The sequence below is a fragment of the Podarcis tiliguerta genome (genome assembly GCF_965153285.1).
Source record: "Podarcis tiliguerta genome assembly, chromosome: Z".
In the NCBI taxonomy this organism is placed as follows: Eukaryota; Metazoa; Chordata; class Lepidosauria; order Squamata; family Lacertidae; genus Podarcis; species Podarcis tiliguerta.
In genome coordinates this window covers 11,757,428-11,782,205 of record NC_139553.1, presented here as the reverse complement: position 1 = coordinate 11,782,205, position 24,778 = coordinate 11,757,428, and the positions used below count along the sequence as shown (strand labels likewise).

Genomic DNA, 24,778 nt, shown 5'->3' with positions numbered 1-24,778 from the left:
TCTTGTGATAAACAATCTGAGTTCCTTAATGTCAGTTTCTTTCTCTTTTTTAAAGTTGATCATGGCCTTAAAGAGCTAAATTATAAACTTATAATTTATAGGTTTTATAAATTATAAAGTAATGTCAGTAGTCTTCACCACCCTGGCTGGCTAGCAGACCCTGGGAGATAGAACATGGTGTTGTTGCTGCATTTGTGCAGACTGTAAATTGTGCAGACAAGAGAGTGTGAATCACCGTATTAACTCCAATGTAATGTGCACTTTTTTGGTCAAATTATGTCGCAAAACTTAGGATGCATATTAGATTTGATGGTGCATTAGATTCAGTTGCAAGCTTGATAAACACTGCTGACATAGTAAATACTTTTTTAGTTTCAAGGTTTTGAAAATTCAGATGCGCATTAGATTTGGTGGTAAATACGGTAGCTGTGCTTTGTGGCTCATGGTGTTATTTTAGTGTTCCGCTGACTTCTGGAGAGAGTCTTCCTGGTCTCAGTGGCTGCTGGGGAAGCTAGTGGTGTAGATGGAGGCTAGGCATGGCTCTCAGGGTTTGTGTTTAAGACCAGCCATAGTAATTGCCACACCAACACAATATTGCAGCGTGACAACATTAAATTGTGTTTTTATATGAGAGCAGTCATAATTCTCTGCTGATGCCATATAGAAGAGCAGGCATTTTCAGATATCTGTTCTCTTGTTAGAAATGCCTCAAGGAGGCAAAATAGATCTAGCAGCTAAGATCTCTGTAGTTTTCGGTTTGTTGGGGATTGGACAACCTTAGCTCTTAGCCTGTGACTTTGTAAATGAACTTCAGCAGTCTTTGTCTCTTGATGGTGTTTCTCTACTGCCACCAAATTCTTGAAGTCAGGGATGGGGAACCTTTTTCAGCCTAGGGGCCGCATTCCCTTCTGAGCAATCTCCTAGGTGGGTGTGCTCATCAATGGTTCCTCTTCATCCTGGAGAAGAGTGACTAGTGGGGTGCCACAGGGTTCTGTCTTTGGCCTGGTCTTATTCAACATCTTTATCAACGACTTGGATGATGGACTCAAGGGCATCCTGATCAAATTTGCAGATGACACCAAACTGGGAGGGGTGGCTAACACCCCAGAGGACAGGATCACACTTCAAAATGACCTTGACAGATTAGAGAACTGGGCAAAAACAAACAAGATGAATTTTAACAGGGAGAAATGTAAAGTATTGCACAAATACAAGATGGGTGACACCTGGCTTGAGAGCAGTACATGTGAAAAGGATCTAGGAGTCTTGGTTGACCACAAATTTGACATGAGCCAACAGTGTGACGCGGCAGCTAAAAAAGCCAATGTAATTCTGGGCTGCATCAATAGGAGTATAGCATCTAGATCAAGGGAAGTAATAGTGCCACTGTATTCTGCTCTGGTCAGACCTCACCTGGAGTACTGTGTCCAGTTCTGGGCACCACAGTTCAAGAAGGACACTGACAAACTGGAACGTGTCCAGAGGAGGGCAACCAAAATGGTCAAAGGCCTGGAGACGGTGCCTTGTGAGGAACGGCTGAGGGAGCTGGGCATGTTTGGCCTGGAGAAGAGGAGGTTAAGGGGTGATATTATAGCCATGTTCAAATATATAAAAGGATGTCACATGGAGGAGGGAGAAAGGTTGTTTTCTGCTGCTCCAGAGAAGCGGACACGGAGCAATGGATCCAAACTGCATTAGGAAGAACTTCATGACAGTGGGAGCTGTTCGACAGTGGAATTTGCTGCCAAGGAGTGTGGTGGAGTCTCCTTCTTTGGAGGTCTTTAAGCAGAGGTTTGACAACCATATGTCAGGAGTGCTCTGATGGTGTTTCCTGCTTGGCAGGGGGTTGGACTCAATGGCCCTTGTGGTCTCTTCCAACTCTATGATTCTATGATTCAATGAGTAAGTTAGAGAGGCCTGGAGGCTTTTCCCCACCAGGAAAGCTTAAAATCTATAGAATGAGTCAGTGGCTGTCCTTATTTTTAAAAACCACAAATGAAGAATCCCAATGGGAATCTTTATTGCCAATCAGACAGCTCTTATGGAACTAGGAAGGTGATTTGGTGGTGATCTTTGAGTTGAGTCTTTGGTCTTTCTGTGGACCATATATATATGGTGGGTGGTGGGCATGTCTTAAAATGGTTGATTTACCACTTCAGAAAAATAACACATATGCACTTCACAAGATGAACAAGCAAGGCAAAGGGATAGCTCAGTCGGTAGATCATGAGACTCTCAGGGTCATGGATTTGAGCCCCACAATGGGCAAAACATTCCTGCATTGCAGGGGGTTAGACTAGATGACCTGTGGTCCCTTCCAACTTTACAATTTTATGAAATTAATAAATAAGATGGAAAAAGCCATGCCCTGTATCTCCAGAAGAACTCTCTTGGGCCAACCTTTCATTGTGCTTGCAATATTACTCTGTTAGCCAAGATACCTACTATACAATTCAGACACCACGGGTTTCTAATCTGCTTATTTATAATTCAAAAGCTTGCCCATATATTAATGAACCCTTAATGAGCTGTTGAAAATGCCTGAACTACAGTCGGATTATTAAACTCAAACGGCCCCTGTAATCATACCATTTGAGTGGGTTTTTAGGTGCTTTTCATATCGACGGCTTTGTATTGTGAAGGAGATGGGTTTATTCGGAGGAAAAGCTTTGTAATAATTTTGACCTGCAATTTATTTATTGGCCTCTGAATGCCGTCGCCTGTGCAGGCGCGCTCGTCTGTTATCTGTGGGGGCAGGTGCACAGCGCGTTGAAAGACAGCTAATTAGGATCTGCTGAAAGATATGCTAAAACTGTGGTTCTATAACAAAGCCAAGTTCATTGTTAAACAATGTTTTAGCGTCTGTTTATGTGATTTGTCTGGATCCTGCAGATACCAAAATGAATGGTGTGGCTTTAAGTAGATGGAAATAGGGAGCAAACAGGTTTGTGGTTAACTCTACGGCTCACCCATGAAGATTTTTGAAACTTTGCCTAGAGGAAAAGAAATTGTCAGGCATGAAAGTGGTCCTGAAAGATCTATCAAAGGTGTACCAGCTCAAGCTGCCATATTTAATGTGGAAAGATTTGGCTTTAGGCCGATGCATAGCTCTCCAGCTTGAGTCCTTGCACTTCCAGTGCCATTAGTACCTCTCCAGTTGTGCTGGAAGTGATGTATTATTGTGTTCTTTCAAGCCCACTCTGTACCTTAATACCACGATGCATTGAAAGGTCAGCGAGCTAAGCAGTAATAAACTTGTAGGTTGATATACTGAGGAATAAAAATAGAGAAACAATAGCCACAGTGTGAGCTTATATGTCAAAAATACATATATTATTGGTGCATAATTTATAAAGGCAGATGCTAGGTAGCATCCATTGTCTGAAGCTGTTGAATAAAGGAAAGGCTTGGCTCGGCAAATAAGGTGAGCTTTTGAGATCCTCTTTAAAGGAAGAGAAACACAGACCCAGGAAGACAGAGTAGATTTTTATCCAGTCAATATCAAAAGGCCTAGAGTAGGACAATCCTTCCCATCAGCCAGTCTACAGAAGAATAGCCTTCTTGTTCATTATATACTTGTGTTGATAACTGCAATTCAAAAATTAACGAGGGAAGATAGAGATGGAAATGGTGCATCCTCTTTCCCCCACACATGGTCTTGTAGGTGTTGCTTAAGTAGTGCCTCAAACCAGAATAAATGTTAACAGCTCATCCTTGCCCCCTTCTCTTGGTGTACCAGCATATGCAATGGACTGTATCACTTGCCAAGAACTAGGGTAGGACTCACTGCAAGTAGTCAAAACAGGTTTCATTTAGAAACAATCCAAGGTTATCTGGAAACAACTGTGCCATTTTGCCCTAGCAGTTTCATAGCCCTTGTTCCAAACTGTGCAGTTTTCAAACTGTGTCATGTTTATACTGTAATACTAGCCATGGCCAGAAAATGACTGGTCTCCTATTTCTGATTGCCCATCATAAGCTCCTGCAGGTACATAGGTACCCTCAGGCCTGTGTTGAATATGATCAGGTAGTGGTGGTTTTCATAGGGAAGTCAGTATGGAAGAGGTGCCCAGAGGCTTGGAAATTTGAAAACCACAGAATAGTGGCAGGCAGATTTCAGGTTTGTGAAAACATATTTCTTTTCTATAACAACCACCCCACCCAATCCACCAGTGAGAGGCAGATGCAAAACACCTTATGTTGGTAGTAGAGCCAGAGAAAAAAATGTGGTTTGTGGTTGTGTCAGTGTATCTGCAATATAAGGCATCTCATGGAGCGTTACATCAGGAAACTATAATGTACACGTACAGAACTATGGCTGAATTTACTGCAGCTGACGGCTTTTGACACAGAGCGCCTGAAACTGACCAGCATAGTTGTACAAAGGCTAATAAAGGCAACCATTTAATACACTTAATCAACTGATGAGGAACACTAAGTTTGAGAGACAATTAAAACAAGGGCAACCAGGGCAGGGTGGTAACTTGTTTTTTATTTGTTGTTATTGCTGTTATCTTTAGTACAGTCGTACCTCGGGTTAAGAACTTAATTCTTTCTGGAGGTCCATTCTTAACCTGAAACTGTTCTTAACCTGAGGTACCACTTTAGCTAATGGGGCCTCCCGTTGCTGCAGCTGTGCCACTGCACGATTTCTGTTCTCATCTTGAAGCAAAGTTCTTAACCCGAGGTACTATTTCTGGGTTAGCAGAGTCTGTAACATGAAGCGTCTGTAACCTGAAGCGTCTGTAACCCGAGGTACCACTGTATTTAGTAGACTGCTTGTTATTATACAGAGGTCTCCAAGTGACTTATATTGTTGGCATCCATTTGTCTTGAGAGACAATGGAGTGCACCTCTGGGGTGAAGAAAAACTGCTGTGTTAGCAGCACCAAAGTGCAAAGTGACCTTCCCAGGGTGCATGTAGGCCGGATGTAGGCCAAAGGGAAGCTGAATAATACATTTGGCACCAGCTTGGCTGCAGAAGTTGCTGGAAGGAGCCATCCAACTGTCCTAGGGACTCCACTCCAGATTTGTGTAGGGTTTACTCCTTAGCCTTTTCTTCTCCCAAAGATATACCACAAGGCAGTGGAGGTTTAGGGTTAGAGTTTTCCTTCTCCTATATGGGCTGCCTTCCCAGGTTGACAAGTTCCATCTGCCCCTCACTTCCCTCTACAGCACATGCAGAAACCACCTTCTTGACCATTGGACCCACTATTGGTCTCATCTGCTCAATCTGCCGGAGCCTGTCTTTGCATTCAGGGAAGTACCTAACTCACCAAGGGTTTGAGACCCATCAGCTACCTTCACCGGGTTTAGCTGGCCTGTTGAAGCCATTCCCGGGTTGTGGCCGCAGTCACATGCTGACAACTTCTAGGAGCCACATATGAGAGCTAGGTGCAGAGTCGGGGCCAAAGGAGGACAAACTACCCCAGAAGGAGCATGATGTGTCACCCAACAGAGGTTCTACTCCTCCCCTAACACCCCATACACCACAGTGATATGGCTTAATTAAATACATAAGTATAAATAAAATACATTATAATAGCAGCACATTATTAAAGCTTCCATGCAGTTCATTAAAAAAAATACAAAACACCCCCATGCAGCCACGGAAGGTTTGTCAGCATACTGACAGCAAAAAACAAAACTATAATAGATCATCAGAAGCTTGAGAAAACAGTAGGTTTTTACTTTGTTCCGAAAATATGTCATCAAAGGTGCCAGGCTGACCTCACTGGGGGTTAAACAATTGTCAAGTTACTGGGGGGTTGGAATCCTTGTTATCTACTGAAAATCACCCAGAGACTTACCTGTAGATCCCAATCTACCTTTTGCCCATCTTAGTGTTATAAGGATACCTGCCCTCCTCTCTTAAAAGTCTTTTCTTCAAATCAGACTAATGGTGCATCTAGCCCAATACTGTCCATCTTATCCTTGTCTATCCAGTGTCTTGAACAGAGTTTTTTTCTCCCAGAATCTTTTAACTGGAAATATCGGAGGCTAGAGCTGAGGCTCCTTCCATGCAAAGCATGCACTCAGCTGCCTAGCTCAGTGAGCAGTCATTTAAAAATTCTCATAGAGTTAATGAAGTAACATATATAAATTAGCAAAAGCCTGTTTGTTTTTCCTTAGGAGAGGAATTGAAGCCCTTAGCAGGAATAGACTAACCATGTAGAAGATTGCTTAATGCTTTAATGGGAACCTGATAAGACGAAATAGCAAAGATGAAACATTTTATAACAAGGAAGCAAATGTGCATTGTCAAGTCCAAGCAGTGAACAAACTCCGGTGTCAGTATCCCAAAAACAAATTTAGAATTTGATGGTAATTGGGGTGCACTGGAGACGTGAGAGAAGAAGAAACATGTGATAATTTATCAAGTTGGCTTTCTGCCTTCCAAATGTTTTAGAATCCACACACACAATTCTGAATGTGGAATACTGAATGTGGAATGGTGAGATTCTTATCATGTCAAGAAGAAGCTTGTTCTATGGCTTCGGGGTGGGGACAAGAAAAGCAACATATCAGACAGAATATTGCTCACCAACTTTTGCAGTGTGTGTTCAGATCTGGGTAAGATGAAGCAGAAGCCAGGTTGAAAAGGGGGAAGGAAGAACAATGGATGTGGCATTCAAATTATTTGGTGTGGTTTGTGTGTGGTTTGTTGAAGTAGGCTGATGAAATTAAAATAAGATTCACTGATAAAAGGAGAAAATGCAACCCCCTTTCTAACGCCCATGGTTTTCAACATGTATATAATAATAAAGAGGGTGGATGGAGAAATAAAAAATATGAGAAGTTGGGGCAGCACTTAAAATTCTCAATAAGTTCTCAGTATCTACAATCAACCACCCCATATAATCAGACAACTTTATACTTATTACAGATGTGTGGAAAAAAGGCTTGTGTAACATAGTGGCTAAGAGGATGAATTACGAATTGGCAAGTCCCTGGACTGAAAGTCACCTCTGCCAAGAACTCACATAGGCAAGCCACACTCCTTCTTTAACTCAGTCCTCCACCAGCAATTTGGAGGTCATAATACTGTCCTAACTCACTAAACGTATGAGGCACTTGTAACACTCCAACGCAGCTTCTAAGTACGAGATGGGGTACTCCTAACCTGTGGTGCTGCATCCCACGATGGGGCATGGTTTGGCAAAAATTAGAGATGGGATGGAGCTTGTGGATATCATATTATTAAGGGTCTTTGTTACCCAGCAATGCCAGTGACCAGGGATCTTCTGTATACCAAACATGCACTATAGAATTGTGCTTCCCTAACACCCGCTTACTGCTTTTTGCCCAGATCTTGCTCTGGTTGTGCATTCTTGGACAATAGGGCATTACAGTTGCCATTCTGCATATTAAAGAGGGATGCATTCATCCGTTCATTTTAGTGGGGCATGCATATGTATAGCCGTGCATGTATGCACCCTCAAATCTTGACCATCTATCAATGATAAAGATAAGCAATTTTGCAGTGAGTCATTTCATTTGTCTTAACAATATTGCAGGCAACCGATGGTTACTACAAAGGTGGTTGATTTCAAAGATTTTCTGTTTAAATACATGTGTCAAATATATGACAAGGGATTGGCTGATGTTTGTGCAGGGCAGGCCGGTCACAAATCTGTCTCCTTCTACACCTCCACACCTTTGAGGAATTGGGCTAGATTCATGCAAGTGAGTCAAATTTAACTGCCACTTCTGAGCTGAACACTTGGCAGTTTATGGATGTTACTGTCATGTCAGCTGCACCTGATGCAGAGCTCGTGTGCCGCTGTGTATAAACAACAACATGAACACCACAGAAGGCAGAATCGGCTTGCAGACTCAGTAGGTGCCAGCTCCTCCCCCTGAGGGGATCTGTCAGGAATACCTGCTTTTAAACCGATTTGAAGAGGTTAATTGAGCTGGGATATTTTTGGGTTGTATTGCATCTTTAATAGAAATGCCGATCCAAGGAGCCATGGCTCTAGTGATTCCCCCCCCCCAACTGTAATTATATCTCAACTTTGTTTTTCAGTGGTGTTGAGAGCATCTTGGCAGCAAGCCCATTTGACCTGATTAAACCTACAAATTGTCAGCCTTGATCTATAATAGTCAGATGAGACTGGTGATTGGATGTCATTTTGGGATCCTCTGGCTAGAGGCAGAAATTTTATTTATTTTTATTATTATTTTAAAATAAACGCTGGTGCTTCTCTGCTAGCTGCTGATAACAATGCTGGCAATTTTGAACATGTTTTAGCATGAAATGGCAATTTAAACTTTCTGGGTGGTTAAAAAACCAAAAAAACAAAGTGGTTTTGAGGCTGCATACATCACAGCATTCTTTACAGCAGAGCTAGGCACTGCAGACTATGCATATTGCATTCAGTACATCTAAGTCCTAATGATTGAGTATCTGCTCAGGAAGGGTGATCCTCTGGAAGGATATAAAGTACTATATCCCTTGACCCATCAGTGAAGTGGAACCCTCCCTGCTTTTCCTTGAACCAGTAATAACCTCAAGCCATTGTATTTGCGCAAAATACACGTGTAGAATATTTTGCTGAATAGACAGTTTGGTATTCCAGTTAAAAATTGTAAGCAGGTTACTAACCCTCATAACTTTCTTGTTGCGTACCATTCTTTGTTACTAATGGATGTGGTACAAATAAGCGAATAAATTTATTATATTTAATTACAATACAGTAAACATTTTTATCCTCAGGTAAAGCTCGAAAAGCTTACAAAGCAGCCCATGATAACAGTGTCTCAGTCCACTGCCAACTCTTTAGAATAGTCTGCTGGTCCTTGACTGCTGCTCATATTATTGCATCAACAGTAAAAGGCAGACTTTAGCAATTGGTGTGACCTCCTGAACATATTATTGTAGGAACAGTGTCCTTGTTTAATATTTCTGCTTTCTGTGATACTTTGAGTACTTTGAGCCAGTTGCTTACATTGCATTACAGTGAATGCATTGATTAACTTTTCAAGTCACAGAATTCTTCTCTTCTTGATGCAGAATTTGGGCTATTTTGGTTCAAGATCTTGAAAGATCATTACTTTTTAGCATAGTGTGTACAGAGCGTAATATCTTCCTCCTTGAACGACAACTGCTAGGATTGGAAGCCTTCACAAATCCATATGAAAATGGCTCGCAGCAAAGTGTGTGTGTGACTCCTGCTGCTTCCCCTTCTCTGAGCCGGTGGAATAATTAGCAGATTTACTGGAAACAGGATATATTAACTTAGGTAATTTTTCTTCTTGTTATTTCCTTCACCTAAAGGTCTCAGCATCCGAGGAGCTCAAGAGGAAGACCCTCCTGACCCCCAGCTAATGAGATTGGACAATATGCTTCTGGCAGAAGGGGTTTCAGGTCCTGAGAAAGGTGGAGGATCAGCGGCGGCGGCAGCAGCAGCAGCAGCTTCTGGTGGATCTTCGGATAACTCTATTGAACATTCAGATTACAGGGCCAAATTGACCCAGATCAGACAGATCTATCACACGGAGCTGGAGAAATATGAACAGGTTAGATGTTGCAATCCTCTCCCTTGAATATATGTGGCTCCATTGTCCTCTGTTTTGCTAGAGCCCAACCTGCAAAGTACTGTTTGTTTATGCCATGCTTTCAAAAATTAATAGCTTAAAGATTAGCAACATCAACAAGTAACTTCAAGTTATACTTCCAAGTAAGTAAGGTTCAATAAGCCCACAACTTGAAACTTGGAGGAGCAGCCTTGCAAGATCCTGTCAAATTCTTTAAAGTGCAGTCAGAAACAATAATAGGTAGTCAGTTACATAGCATATTTCAAGTCCTCCAAGTGTTTCAGATTTTTTTATTGCATTAATCCTCACCAATGGCCCTGGAAGGTAGGCTGCTGTGATTATCACCATATTGTAGCTAGAAGGTTGAGATAAATGTGGTTTGGCTAGAACAAAAGTAGGGAACTTCAGGCCCTCCAGCCTTCTCTGTCTGGCCCTCAATACGCTCCCCACACCTCTCTCCAGCCCCATATCACACCCTTCTTGAGTGTTTTTGCATGGCTGGAAAGTGTCCTTAAACTCTGATAATGCCTCTTGCTTCCCTGGATGGAGGATAAAGAATTGTGAATGAGTGTCTGGTAGAAAGCACACTGCTGTACAAAGGTAAAATTTACATTTGTTGTTTCACCCACTTGTGCCTTTGGCCTCATCCACCACAGATACATGGCCTCTTGAAGGTTGCCCAGAAGGGAACTTGGAACTTAGGCTGAAAATGGTTCCCAACCTGTGGACTAGGGCCACTCTGTAAGTGTATGTAAGTGCTTTGAAAAATCCAGATGACTGCATTAGAGAGATTAGTCATTTACTGTGAGTTAGGATTCCACTTCTAGGACAAATCAGTCAGAAGTGCTTTACTGACTTTACTTTGCTGTCAACATTTTTTTGTAGACGATTCTGTCCTTGCTGTAGGTTATTTTCAATATGACCTATGGTTTGATTTTTATTAAAAGTGTTAATAACTGCTCTGCCCCAATGAAACCACATATACCCCTCTACTTCATTTGTTTTCTCTTGAGGGGTTCAGTTACTCAGTGAGCCTTTTGTCAACAAGTGTTGGAGAGATTGTCCATCCATGTTCACGTAACTTTTCACAGATTTAGAAAGGGAAGACCAGAGACCCTGGCTTTGTTGCTGTACCACTGGCAATGTCATTTTGTTTCCCTGAGGTGCCTTATAAAGCTTCTGAAGCTTGAACCATATCAGCTCAATGAACCATAGGAACTTGTGGCTGGTTTTCTGAGCAGAACTTTATAAGGAAGTCCTGGCTTCTACGGCTTGGCTCTGGCACTTCCCTGGGAGTGTGTCAGCTGAAACAAACTTGAAGTGAAACCACAAAATCCAGTTGCTAAATGGGGGTTAATCAGAGGCTGCAGTCCTACCAGAAAACATGCAGCTTGGTGTGGTTTTTGCCTATCTCAGCATCTGTGTTACAAGAATGTACATCACCAATGTGAGGAAATTTTTCCTTTCTGGAGGTTCCTAGCTGGATTCGGTATTTTGGTTACAAATTTCAGTGACTAGCAGAAAATATTACAGCAAAACATTACAACAAAAAGCATTTAAATGAACCTATGACTTTGAAAAAATGCATCTTAGAATGAATATTATAAGGCCATTATGAATTTCTTTCATGTTATAATAAAAACAGCTTCTTTACTACCCAAGTACAAGTGACATTTGGGGGGATGGAGAAAAAATCAATTGCATTTGAAGTGTTTGCTTAAAATTTTCATTCCCCCCCTACTTTTTGTTTTCTTGTAGCTTAATATAAAATGCCCTTTCTAAAGCCAGTCTGGAAACAGTCTTGGGTTTGAAAGGTTAACACCTCAGAAATAAAATGTTTGTTCATTTATGATGGCAGTATGAATCAACCCGTTCAGCTGGTTTAGTTCTAATTCAGCAGAAGATTGTGGATTGGCTGTGTGTTTGTGTGTGTACAAGATTAATCACAGCCATGCTTTCATGATATTTCTCATAACCCTGAGGACCAATTATTATTGTCTTCAAAAAGCCACCTACAAAAATTACTGAATCCAAGAACTGGTTGCTGCAGCTGGAGGAGGTGTTAGAAATAAAAGCTATGTCTGTGCAGAAAGTTTCTCTGGATGGTGCATCTGCAGGCTTCTGCATGGGGTGAGTTCGGCTCAGTTATCCAAACAAGGACAGGACCTACACATTGATGTTGGGTATTATTATTTTTATTGTATCCACTTCTACATTTCTATTTCTGCACTAATTTGCACCTGGAGTAGTAGTTTAACTAACAGGAAGCAAATGGAAACTGGTTTCTAAGAGAGTTAGAAGGGGTATTTTCCTTAGTGCATGCCTGCATTTTCCTTCAGTCTCTCTGTAGCTTGTCATACAGAATTTGCAGGTGGCTATCCTCCCCCCCCCCCAAAAAAAATCCTAGTTCACCAAAAGCAACAGTGAGATGAATGTATATTCTCTGGGCAGCAATGCCTGTTATACCTCCTTTTTTAAAAGCTACTGTCTCCAACCTAAGTATGTTGGACTGTCACTAATAAACTTAATATATATTTTTGGAAAACTATTTTGATTATATTTTATTGCTTAAACAGTTTGTTATTTTTATAATTATGCTATAATCCACCTTGAGTGGTTTTTCCAGAAGCAGGAAGGTGGGGTATAAGTTTACTTACTTTGGAATAAGCTTCCATGGATTCAGATCCACTTCTGCAGTAATGAATTAGTGTGTATTTTAAGGTGACTCTGATTGGTTTTTGCAAGAGAGTAGCATGACTACACCTCTGAAAATATTAACAAATAAGAAGCAACTTCTACAATTGCTGAGCATATTTCATATGTCTGTGATAAAGCAAATTGAGTCTAATGATTTGTTCACTAGGGTGAAATAATGTATCCTCTTTTGCAATTACTCTTATTTATATTGTGTACCAAGAATGTGGCATTTCTTGTATGGAATGTTGGCTTCTGATTTCCCCCCACTGAATGCCCCTGCTTTTCTTATGCATGCCTTTTGGCTTGGTCATCCTGAAAAAAATCTACTAATCCACCCCCCCTCAATTTTCTGCAGATACTTTGAAGTCAAGAAGGGCTGACCTCCATTATTTCTTCAAGTCCCAGAATATTGGTCATTTAAGTGCAGATTTCTAGACCTCTTGTTGTAACTGTAGTAGAGACAAAGGAACATCGACCACACTTTAAATGAAAATGGTGCATGGAAAACCTCAACAGACAGAACGGGAGCAGAAATAAATTCTGATTGTTGTGGGCCGTCATTTCCCTGGCCTTGTAGCCTCTGACTGTAATAAATGTAAGCATTTGGAAGGAGCCCAGCGTTCAAGCCCCGTAGCTCCATTTGCAAAGGTTTCAACTGAAATGTCAGATCCATCCGTCCAAACCCCAGGAAACTGAGGTGGGGAGGGAGGGGGAGAGAAACGCTGCTGGGAGAGTAAGAGACAGAGCGGATGTGAAACACGCAAGTTTTCCCCTGTTAGTCCTGACACCCAGCAGTGTCTACTGTACAGAAATATGATAATTTTTTTCATGCCTTGTAGCAAACTGTCTCGTACTAGTTTGTCTCGAACTGTGCCTGTCTCTGCAGCTGAGGGGCAAATGGGACCGCTCCTCTGTCTTGATTGGCTCCAAGTTTTCTGAAAGGTTTCTACAGGTGGGAGCAGGGGAGGGTAGACTGGTGGAGGGGCCATGAGATGTTTGTGAAGAGAAAGCAGGTAGATCAGTCTAGATTTCATCTGGGAAGGGGAGAGAGAATACTTGGGGCAATTTAAAATAAACAAGTGTGTGTGTGAGAGAGAGAGAGATCCAGACTAGTAGACCTTCAGCCCTTTCAGATCCACATTTAGCTCAGTATAATCAGTCTTAAATTTGATATGGTCACACATTAGTAAAGTTCCCTAGATGACTTATAAAATACAGTAATAAATAAATAATACAATTGAAATACAGTCATACAATATTAAAACATGCAATAATGAAAACACAGTAAGCACAGCAACAGAAAACTTTTATCTATTTCAGACAGAATGAAACAAATTCCAGCTCAGCTTACAGTTATACTAAAAAAGAGCATAACCAAGTTACAGTTTTACTAAAAAAAGAGCATAACGTGGGTTTTCTAGAATAGCCATTAAAGCAGCAAACACATAGAATCTATTTTAAAGTACAAGTTTAAAAGTTCAAGATTTTTTAAAAAGAAGTCTTCACCAAAAAGACTGTAAAAAAGGTGTCAGACAAGCCTCTCTGAGAAACCTAAAGGAATAGGTTCTGGGGAGCCACTACTGAAAAGGCTCTGTCCTTTGTAACGATCCACTTCAGCTCACTTGACAGCAACACACAGATCAAGACTTCTGAAGATCTTAAGGTTCAGATAGATATCTGTGGGAGACAGCAATCTTTCAGGTAACCTAGTCCCTAGCCATTTATACATTATTGGTTAAATCCATTCATAAACACAGGGAAAGGGTCGAGAGGAACCTGTAGCAGAAAGTATGGTTGATCTGAGAAACTCATTGCAACTGTAGCTTAGTAGCAGGATGCAAGCAATGCTGAGCAACAGGCTGCTGGACCAGTTTGTAGTAACTTGGCCTGCCGCTCTTCCATCCCCTCTCTGTCATATTCTGTGCTGTCAAAAATTGGAATGTTAACTTCTCAGGACAGGAGCCTGTCAATGCCATGTCAATGGTACCAAATAAATAATTTTCAAGTTTTAGGACTTGGGGAAACATCCCCTTACCTTGGAGAGCTGTTGCCATGGTGTTGGCACTCTTGGACCAGGTAGAGCATTGGCCTGATTTGGTAGGAACCAGATCCTGTGTCAGTTGGCGGCTTCCAGTGCTTTGAAAACCTCCCTAGCAGACCACAGTTCATGATTGGTTGTTGTGTTCATTTGGGCTGGGTCACAATTAGTGCATGCAAAGATACAGGTAGAGTTAAGATGAAAGCTAAACAAGAGGTGAGTGATGAGCAAATGAAATTCATTCCCTACTAAAATGGAGGGAGTGGTGCAAGTACTGGCCTTTAGGAAGTTATGTTGCCAGAGCTGGCTTGAGCATGTGGCATCTTCGGGCAAGTATTGGATCCCCCTCCTTAAACTGGCACTGTAATCAGAGGAGAAACAACTAGGTTGTAGAGCTGCCATTTTAACTTTCCACAGTCCCACCCACTCCATATACTTTCCCTTTAGGGCAAAATGGTGTACCATCCATGTGAGGCACTGTTTAAAGCTGTCTGCTTATCAATGCTGCTGTGTTGAGCCCACAGTGCCAAAGGGCTTCAATGCCATCAGACTGCACTTTGTTGAGGTCCCCCTCAAACCTAGAGCTGGTCCTGGATGGTGCCTTACCATCCTTCAAGCTGGGCACATCCCACTTCCTCTAAAACATCTGGTGTGGTACAATAGGGCAGGGACTACTTTGGTTCTAGCAGTTCTAGATGGCTTATCAGGAACTCAGGTGTTTTGAAGGTTTCACAAAGGAGTTTCACAAAGCCTCAGTTAAACCCGGAGCCCTAATTGTGAATGCTGTACCCAGCCCTGGAAACAGGAAGTGTGAGTTGCTCCATTTGGGCTCCCTATTCAGCTGTAGTGCTGCCCCGCAGTCTTTAAAGCACCACCAAGTCTCATTGCCTTTTTGTGTTCATATTGCCTTCTTTGAACCTAGAAGCAAAGGCCAATGTTGTCATTATTGCTGTGTTTTTCTCCCACCCTCCCTCCTCCCCCCTGCCCAGAGTTTGATTTTGACATTTGTTGCCAGTTAAGGAAATGCACTTTAAAGCAGCAGGAAAGGCCGGGGGGCGGGGGAGCTCTCCAGAAAGTGTGTCACACCATCAGCTTCTCACCCACTTTCTCAGTGCCAGGAGAAATGCTTCTCTTCATAATTTACAGCTACTGTAATAGAGATGGCATATTGAAAGCTATCTTCTATAATTACATTGAAATACGTTTTTGCTGTAGGCAAAAGTATTGCAAACGTCCCAAACCTCCCAGAGCAGCTGGGAACCTGCTGCCATCACCTTCATGGATCTCTCCTGGTTACCCCATCTCAGAAAGGATGCTTGCAGAGTTAGGAAAGCTGCAGAAAAGAGCAACCAAAGATGATCTATGGGGTGAAGAAAGGCTTAACCTGGTTGGTCACTGTGGAAAGCAATACATTGGATTACACAAACCTTTGGTCTGATCCATCAGACCTTTATAATCAAGGATACATATGGAGAAGGGCAAACACTTTGCAGAAGGAATGGGGTTCCTGTGCCTCCCCAGATGTTGGTGGATTACAACTATAATAATTTCTGACCCACTAAGACTGATGGGAGTTGGGAGCACAACAGTTGTGGATGGCCACAGGTCCCCCCCATCCCTGCATTTAAAAAATGTTAAGTTTCTAATTCTCATGATAGCAAGAGTTGCTTCTCTGTGGACAATACCTATTAAATCTCTTAAATTGGAGTGGGGACTTGGCAGGATTTGCAGGGGCTGTAGCTTCATTTGCATAGCTCATTTCCCCTCACACCTTTGACTAATGTACAGATAGGAAAACAAAGACATACATTTGAATTTGTTTAATTTTGTGAAGGCCAGAGTAGCTTTTCCAAGCCAGGAACATAAGAAGCTATCATATAGTGCCTTAGGGTGAAGTTAATCTCAGTAATGATGTCTTGCTGGCATCAGCTCCCCAAGTTTTCACCTGGAGATGGTTGGGACTGAACTTGGGACTTTCTGAATGCAAAGTATGTGCTCTCCCACTGAGCTAAGGTCCCTCCGCCTGCATGTTCCTCCAGCTTCCATTATTTTTATTGGAATAGTAGCAAATATAATATGTCCATGGTCTTAGAAGTACACTTGTATATTTCCGGAAACATTGGGAATCATGGTGCATGCTAGTTCTTCAGGGGTAAGAAACATAGTTGTAGTTCAAGGAACCAGGAATGATGCCACTGCCATTAATTTGATTTATTTTAGCTGATAAAAATTATATATTGCTTGATTGTATTAAAAAAACAACAACACCAGCCCTCAAAGCAGTTAAAATCTCCAAGGCCTCAAGAGTCTCTCCCTCCTATTTTCATGCAGCAGTGATGTGTGTTCTTCCTCTTCCTCCCCAAGAGTCCTTGGAGTGAGGTCCAAGTGCTCTGCCAGGCATTGCATTCAAAGCGCTACAGACTTGGTGGAGGGTTACGACCTGTAATTTTTTACTTTCAGATGTGTAAAGGCAAAAGAGAGTAACTGTGCCAGAAGCATATGCATCTTTCTTAAGGGTGTACCCAGATTTTAATTATCTAAATGTAAATACTTAACAAATTTTACTTAGAGTAATGAGCTAAAGTGCACACTACATAAATGAGATGTTCTAATTAATCATGTATGAACTACTGGTTTAAAGGGAAGCTCTGTGAATCCCATGGATATGCTGGTCTGCTGCCAAATTGCTAATCAGCGTTTGCATTCATAGGCGTCTTCGCTTTAATAAGTTACGAGAGATGTTTGGAGGAAACGAAGATGAGGGTGGTGGTGTATTTTCTCTTCTCTGAACAGGCAGACATTACCTGAGCTTGTAAACTTTTAACCTCCAGGTTAATTGGTGAGGTGAGTGTGGGTGGCTTTTATTTTAATGTTATCCTCCTTTTCAGACATATATTGTCTCCCAAAGTGGCGCATGCCAATGAAAAAATAATAATTACAAACTAAAAGCAGAAGAGGCACAAAGGGAGTGGAATGAAAATATAGAAGAGGGAGATCCAATCAGGATGACAAGGCCAGAATGAAACTATGAGATGTAAATGGGGCATTTATACCCAGTTGGGGCCAGGGTGATCTTCCCCTGCTGATGTTCTTGCTTGGGTAGAAGTGGTGAAGCTACCTACTGGCCCTTAATTCTCTGTCCTTCCCCCTGCAGTCCAAAAGCAACAGAGTGACTTTATCCACTTTCTTAACTTTAGAGTGATGAAGACTGTAACAAGAGCTCTTCTGGATTAGACCATCAGTCCATCCAGTCCAGCATCCTGTGTTTCCCACAGTGACTAACCAAGTGCCTCCACAAGGCCCATGAACATCAGGGCAACAGCATCCCCCAGCTTCCACTTCCCAGAAAGTAGCTAGTCTGTTATTGTTTCCCAAGCATCTCACAACTGAAGCTCACTTTTTCTCCAGATTAAAACTGGATGCAAACTTCACTCTTGCACCTGAAAAAGTTTGAGTAATCATTACACTGTCCTTTGTTGTCAATGTTAATTGCTGTTTGGAAGATGGATAGGAAGAAAGGAAGCTCAGGACAGTTACTTGTAAAGAAATGCAACAGACCACATATAAGAATGGGCCATTCTGTGGGGTCATTGCATCAGGAGTGATTACAAAACCTCATAACACCCCCTTATCAGTGGCTCAGTAGAAAGAAGCAAGGCTGGAGTAGCCAAACAGCCTCCTCCTGGGACAGGTAAACCTGCTGCATTTGTGGACTGGTCACAATTGAATTAACATTTATCATGCTGGGTGTAGAGATGCAGTGGAAATAAAATTTACCCACAAACCAATGGAGGCTGATTGGAAGACAGCAGGGCCTGAGCAGGGAATCCTAAAGAGATGCTGCAGGCAACTGGTCCTCTGTGGGTGCATACTTTGGGCTTACAGGAGCTTTTGATAATGTATGGTTTTGTTTTGTTTTCCAGCAAATATTTTGGTATAAGCTCTGTAAATAACTTATTTGGTCCAAATAAGATAAAAGGATAGTAACAAGAAGGCTGGGGATAGCAACTCTTCTTGTAAAGACTGCCTGCCATTAATTGCATGATTACAATTATGTATTACTTTTACATTTTAAATAACAGCTGTTGGGTGTGTGTGGCAGCATCATTTGGGACCGTGGTTTAACCCTCCCACTATAAACAATGCCCCCACCTGGAAGCTGCTATTCGAGAAACTTTCATTGGCACTACTAGTAGCTTATCTTCCAGAGTGAGTAACAGCTTCCAGAGGAAAGGAATCTTTTTATCAGGACTATTAAGGAAGAAATGGTTCCAGTCCAGTCCCTATGCTGTTTACACATATCCATAGCTGCTATGTAAATTATAAAAACAGATTAATGGCAATCATGCAATTAGTTTGATCCTGAAAGGCAGTGGGCACGTTAAATCTTGAGGAAGGAAAATGGAGAATGAGGTGGTAGTTCTGTAGCTTTCAGATATGTGAAATATTCTATCAGCAGGACAGATGTTGGATCCAAGGAGCAAAAAGACATGTTTGGCTTGTATGCAAAGAATAAAGAGACTGGAGATTATGTGGTGGTGATACCTTTCATCAGGACACCTTGTTGGTGGAAGCTTAAGAGCTGATCACAGAGTTCCTGTGGAGCTCTGTGGAGAGAACTTTACAGAGACTGAAAACCCATACCTTTTATTAGGGTTGGCTGAGGGGCAAGAGTGTTAAGCATAATATAAGAGCTTTCAAGTTACATAGAACATAGGGCTAGGGCAAACATCTTTTTTATTCGGGGAATTCTAGGGGAAAGAAAATAATAATCACCAGCTGATCAGAACTGTGAAGGAAAACTACCTGAATTTGGAGGCAGCAGGTTGCGGATGAGATTGCCCCCTTTTTGCACATTTACTGGGGGGTGGGACTTAAAAGGAGCTCTTTTGCAGCTCTGAGCAGCTGGTGGCTGCCGTTTGCTCCCTGTGTATGGGGTGTTAGGGGAGAGGTAGTACCTCTGGCAAGCGGCATGTCATGCTCCTGGGTAGTTTGTCCACCTTTTGTTCCCCCTGCACTCAGTTCTCACCTGAGTGTCGCCTAGAAGCTGTCAGCATGTGACAGCAGGCACACTGCCAGAATGGCTTTGACTGGCCAGCTAAGGGCAGCCAAGGGGTCTCAAACCTTCAGTGAGTTAGGGACTTCCCTGCATGCAAAGACAGGCTTCATCAGATTGAGCAGATGAGACCAATAGTGGGCCTTAACAGTAAAAAAGGTGGTTTCTGCATGTGCTGTAGAAGGAAGTGAGGGGCTGATGGGGTATGTCAACTTGGGAAGGCAGCCCATATAGGAGAAGGAAAACTCTGATCCTGAACTTCTGCTACCTTTTGACTATAGTCACTTGTAAGAAAGGCTTCGAGAGTAAACCCCGAGGAAAGATCTGTACCTGCTGCCTTGTGGGCCGTCTTTGGGAGAAGAAAAGGCTAAGGAGTAAACCCTACACAAATCCAGAGTGGAGTCCCTAAGATGGTTGGATAGTATCTGGTACGCCTCCTTCCAGCAACTCCTGCAGCCAAGCTGGTGCCAAATGTATTGCTCTGCTTTCCTTTGGACCACATCAGTGAAGCTGAGAAGGGAGGTCTTGTCATTTGGGAAGCCCAGGACCCTCATACACACCGCCCTGGCTTGCTCCCCAGTGAGGTTACTTTAGTGCTGATAACACAGTGAAAACAGCACGGGAGGCAGCAGTTATGAGTTACTGGTCCCTGCAGCCACAGCAAACGCTGTGATTTCTCCAGCGGTTTTACTTCACCCCTGGAGGTGCACTCCATAGTCTCTTGAGACAGACAGGTACCAACAACACCCTGAATTTCCTATTCCCGCAAATGCAATGGAGCTCCAGTGAGCTTCCCCTTGAAAATTGTGTACCCACAAAACTGCTGAAGTTCCCCTGAACCCCAATTTATTTTCAGGTCATAAAATGGGAGGGGGAGATTTTATCTCAGCACTTTGTTCAACTGATATATTAAAATTAAAAATGGGGGGGGGGCAAGAAGTTGTGAGAGGGGATGGTGCCGATGTGCCAAGAAAGAGCTTGTGGTATGCTAGCTGTTAAGTTGATCAGTTTGGCAGGTGAAGCCAAATCCACATATTTATATATTTGGCACATTTATATCCTCTATCTTCTATCATAGAACTCAGGGCAGCATACATAGGGTTCACAGATATCTCCCAACCAGGCCCCCAACCTGCTTATCTTCTTTAGGTTGCTGCATTTTGTGCCCACACCTCAGAACATGTCTCCTGGCCTCTGTGCGCTCCAGGTGTTTTGCACTACAACCCCCATGATCACTGATCATTGGCCATTATAGCTGAGGCTGATGGGAGTTGTAGTCCAAAACATCTGGAGGGCACCAGGTTGCAGAAGGATTCCCTGGGATATATCCCTCTTCCATACCTAGTATATGAGGGCAGATACATTCTGAATGCCCTTCTCTATTTCAAAGTCTCATAGTCTTAGCTAAATCCTACCATCAAATACCTGTTTTGTTTCTCCCTTTTTCCTCTAGTAAAATCACCACCAAACATCAGCTTTGTCACTTCCCCATTACTACTGATGAAAATGTCTCTGAACAGATATTACTAGCCAAGCTTGATGGTTTCCCAGAACCAGGGGACTTATAAATCTGCTCAGACTATTCCATCCTAGAATCCACCAGGGAACCAAAGGTCACTAGGAGACTGCACTCCCTGTCTCCCAGGAAGAACATCATGGCAAGGGGAAGAACCTGAACCCATCAATGCATTGGTCACTGAAAGTGCAGCTGCTCCAATGCTTGCTTTCCTCTTCCCTCCCAATTTCTTTTTCATTTTATATTGTGTCTATCAGATTGTGAGCCTGTGGGCAATAATTGTCTTGTTTTTAATCTCTGTACAGTGCTTAGACAATTGCCAGTGCTTTACTAAAACTAATAATAATAATAATAATAATAAATGCTAATTGATAATGTAGTTAATTGATAATAAATAAAAACAACCAGCTGTCTTAAGGCTGGGTACATGGAAAATTTGTAAACATTTTCTTCTTGTTGAGATCAGGATGTGATATGACTTTGCCAAAACCTGTAACTGTCCCTGTAACTTTGCCCCTGTAACTGTCCCTTCCTTCTTAGGCTTGTAATGAATTTACCACACACGTGATGAACCTTCTTCGAGAGCAAAGTCGGACACGCCCCATTTCCCCAAAGGAAATAGAGAGGATGGTAGGCATCATCCATCGGAAGTTCAGCTCCATCCAGATGCAGCTTAAACAAAGCACTTGTGAAGCTGTCATGATATTGAGATCACGGTTCCTTGATGCCAGGTAGGTCACAAGACTCTATGATTTTCTTGTCTTGATTTGTTGGTGATTTGTCCAACGCTACAGGATTTGACACTTCTTTACAGCCACTGGGTTGTAGCTAATGTTAGTCTTACTCAGAGTGGACCCACTGAAATTAGGGAACCCTCAGTTAAGCCCCCTGGATGTGTGCCCTGACATCCATTGGCTGCAAGAGCCAACTTTTATGACCAACTGAACTGCTCCTGGCAGGACAGGAATTTATATATGAATCCTTGCTGCGTACAGGGATTCCCAAATGAAAGGATAGAAAAGACGTGGTTATTCTAGGAGGGGCAAAAGTTCATGGCCAATTATTTAGTACTTGGAGGCAAACTTCCATGCTGACTGGGTGCAGACAGATGTAACAGTTTAACACTAGTCATGTTGGTTCTTCAGTCATGGTGTGATCCTAGCTTCTCAGCTTGCCTTACACGGACTGACACATACCAGCCAATCACCAAGTCTCACCCATCCTCTCATGTTTTGCATGGGCCGCTGGTTGGTTGCAAGGTCTTTTTGGTAGTAAAGCTCATTGCCAACCCTCTCCTTATACAGCATGCCTGACAGCACTTTAAAAACTCCGCAGTGACATTTTGGTTATGCAAATGGGTGCACCCCTAACCGGTGTGGCAATGAAAAAGGTTGCTGCCACTTGGAAAGGGAACAGCTGCACCTTTCAGAAGCATATTTTGCAAACAGTTCCTCTCAAAGAACAGAAAGCCTAGACAAAATAAGTGGAAGTGGAGTAATGAGAGAAACACGGCTCCAGGGAGAGCGGTAGAATGCAGGGGGATAAGCACACCATGATACTGATGGGCTGTAGCATGCCAGATGGAAGCTCCCTATGGAGTAGCCGTCCTATCATGGTAGTTTGATTGTGGCAAGCCTGGAGGGGGAATGGAGCTTGGAGGGAAAACATTTACAGGGAGTTTTCTAAAGGGAGGGGGAGAAAAGACTTCACAGAATTTTCTTTTTAAGAACTGAGTTTTATTGAAGAGATCTGTAATGATAATTATGGGTAGGAAATGAATATACATAACAACTCCGTCTTCAGTATCACACCAGTAAACTGAACAATTAAACCATGCTCAATACTTCTTGCCCAACACTTCCTTCTGGTTCACATCTATTCCAAAATGAAATAAATATTGGCTCTGTTGTTCCAAGAGAGTAGCTTGGATTGATGTTTTCTCTTTTCCTAGGTGTCTGTTGTGGGTCAGATTCAGTGTTGGCCCAAGGCATTTTGCTGCCTGAACCAGAGCCCAAATGTTTGTCCCCACCCCTAACTAGGGTTCTTGCTGCATCATTGAGATACCAGCAGTAGCGGAGGAAGGGGAGGGGGCACCACAGGCTGCAGGGCACCCTCCAGCAGGTGGACCCAGCACTGCCTGTAAATGCAGCGCAGGGTGCACCAGGGCGGGGATGGCACACTGCCTGCAGGGTGCCTCAGCCTCCTCCCTCCCAGCCTCAGCTGCCCTCTAGCAGGCCCAGCACTGCCCCCAAAAGCAGCACTGGGAACACCGCTGACGCGGTGTGAGCCAGCCTGCAGAACGTTGCAGCTGCTGCATCACTCCCAGCCACGAGTGGGTCCAGTGCTGCCGGAAAAAGCTGCATGGGGCACTTCACCTGGAAGGGGCACCTGGAATGGGCGTGGCTGGCATATGCTGGCCTGCAGGTTTCCCTCCTGAGTCCCAGGCAGTCTCCCAGCAGTGCACCCTGCAATGTTTTTTCCGACAGTGCTGGGATGGCACACACCAGCTTCTTCCCTCCTGGTGTGGCGGGTGCACGCACATAACACACACGCATCCCAGGTGCTGCCAGGGATTGCTACGCTGGTGGATATCAGCTTCTGCCTTCATCTGCTCCCTTCTCATGGGAGCAGCCCAGCCAGAATAGCCAATGATCAGGTGTTGTGGCAGTGCTTCTCTAACAGCACCTGGAGGGCCACAGGTTGCCTCACCCGTGCCCCAGAGGGAAAGAGACAGATGGAGATGCAGATGAAGTAGAGTACCTTGTACAATGTTAGGATTTCCCACACCACCCAAAATGTGTGTCTCATTAATATCTAGATAACACACTATAAATAAGTTCATCAGTAATCTGAAATCTTGGTTTGCACATCTTTGAACTTCTAAGAACAACAGGTAAGTGGGATCTGGACCTTTGATGGAGAGAGATGGGCAAATGAATTCTTCCATAGATAAGCAATTGCTCCTCTTCTATCAGTTACCAGCCTCTCACATCAACCCTGATAAGAGCCAAGGTTTGGTTTGAATAAGTGGTGAAGCATCAATTTCAGCTAGCAAATGTTAGAGAGAAGTCTGCTTTCCATATTTATATCCTAGCTAACTTTCAGTAATGAAGTCTCACAGCTGTAATATATTTCTTTCCTTGCTTTCTTTCCTCTTTTTGCAGGCGGAAAAGGCGTAACTTCAGTAAACAAGCCACAGAAATCTTGAACGAGTATTTTTACTCTCACCTCAGCAATCCCTACCCCAGTGAAGAAGCCAAAGAAGAGCTGGCAAAGAAATGCAGCATTACAGTATCACAGGTGGGCTGGGGTTTCCACCAAGCTGCTTGAAAGCAGTTTTTTTGCTATGGGAAGAGCCTTTGTCTCTCTTCCCTTCCTAAAATAACAACAGCTTTCCTTCCTGAGACTGGTAGAGCTGAGTACCATTAAGGAGGAATTCTTGAAATTGGCCTGTCTATCCCCCAAGTGGTGTCAATTAACTACAAATGAATGACAAGCCAATTGAAAAGTGTTTTGGAAAACTAAAAAGTGATGCTTCAAGTGATTGATTTATTGCACTTATATCCCACCCTTCATCAATTGCATGATTCCAGGGTGGGTTACACCACAATAAAGTGCATAAAAATGCAATCAAAAACATTTGCAGCGAATAATCTAGAACTCGATTATCAAGTTAGTCCTCAGCAGAAATTGCAGCAACAGCAGCATCAGCATCAAAACAGTTCCCAACAAAAGGGGAAATAAAATATATTTAATTGGCATTGAAAGGTGGCAAGTGATGGTGCCAATCATAACACTGGAGGGAGGGAATTCCACTCACAGGCCGTATCACAATGAGCTCTTGGCAGGAGCAAGAGGAGGGTTTCTGTTGCAGTCAGGGCCAGTGTAGAGATCTGTGCCCCTTTCTGTATTTAGACCTCAAGACATTAGT

At 42.9% G+C, this 24,778-nt stretch overlaps 1 protein-coding gene across 15 annotated transcripts in view; it reads left to right on the top strand.

The window, feature by feature from the left end:
* PBX3 (PBX homeobox 3) overlaps window positions 1-24,778 on the top strand; it is a 233,544-nt gene that overhangs the window by 176,850 nt on the left and 31,916 nt on the right. For all 15 annotated transcript variants that reach the window (XM_083423855.1, XM_083423860.1, XM_083423865.1 and 12 more), the window contains 3 exons: window positions 9,281-9,522; window positions 21,388-21,578; window positions 24,012-24,147. In XM_083423855.1, the coding sequence (XP_083279981.1) occupies window positions 9,281-9,522; window positions 21,388-21,578; window positions 24,012-24,147 (569 nt within the window). The remainder of the gene's footprint in view (window positions 1-9,280; window positions 9,523-21,387; window positions 21,579-24,011; window positions 24,148-24,778) is intronic.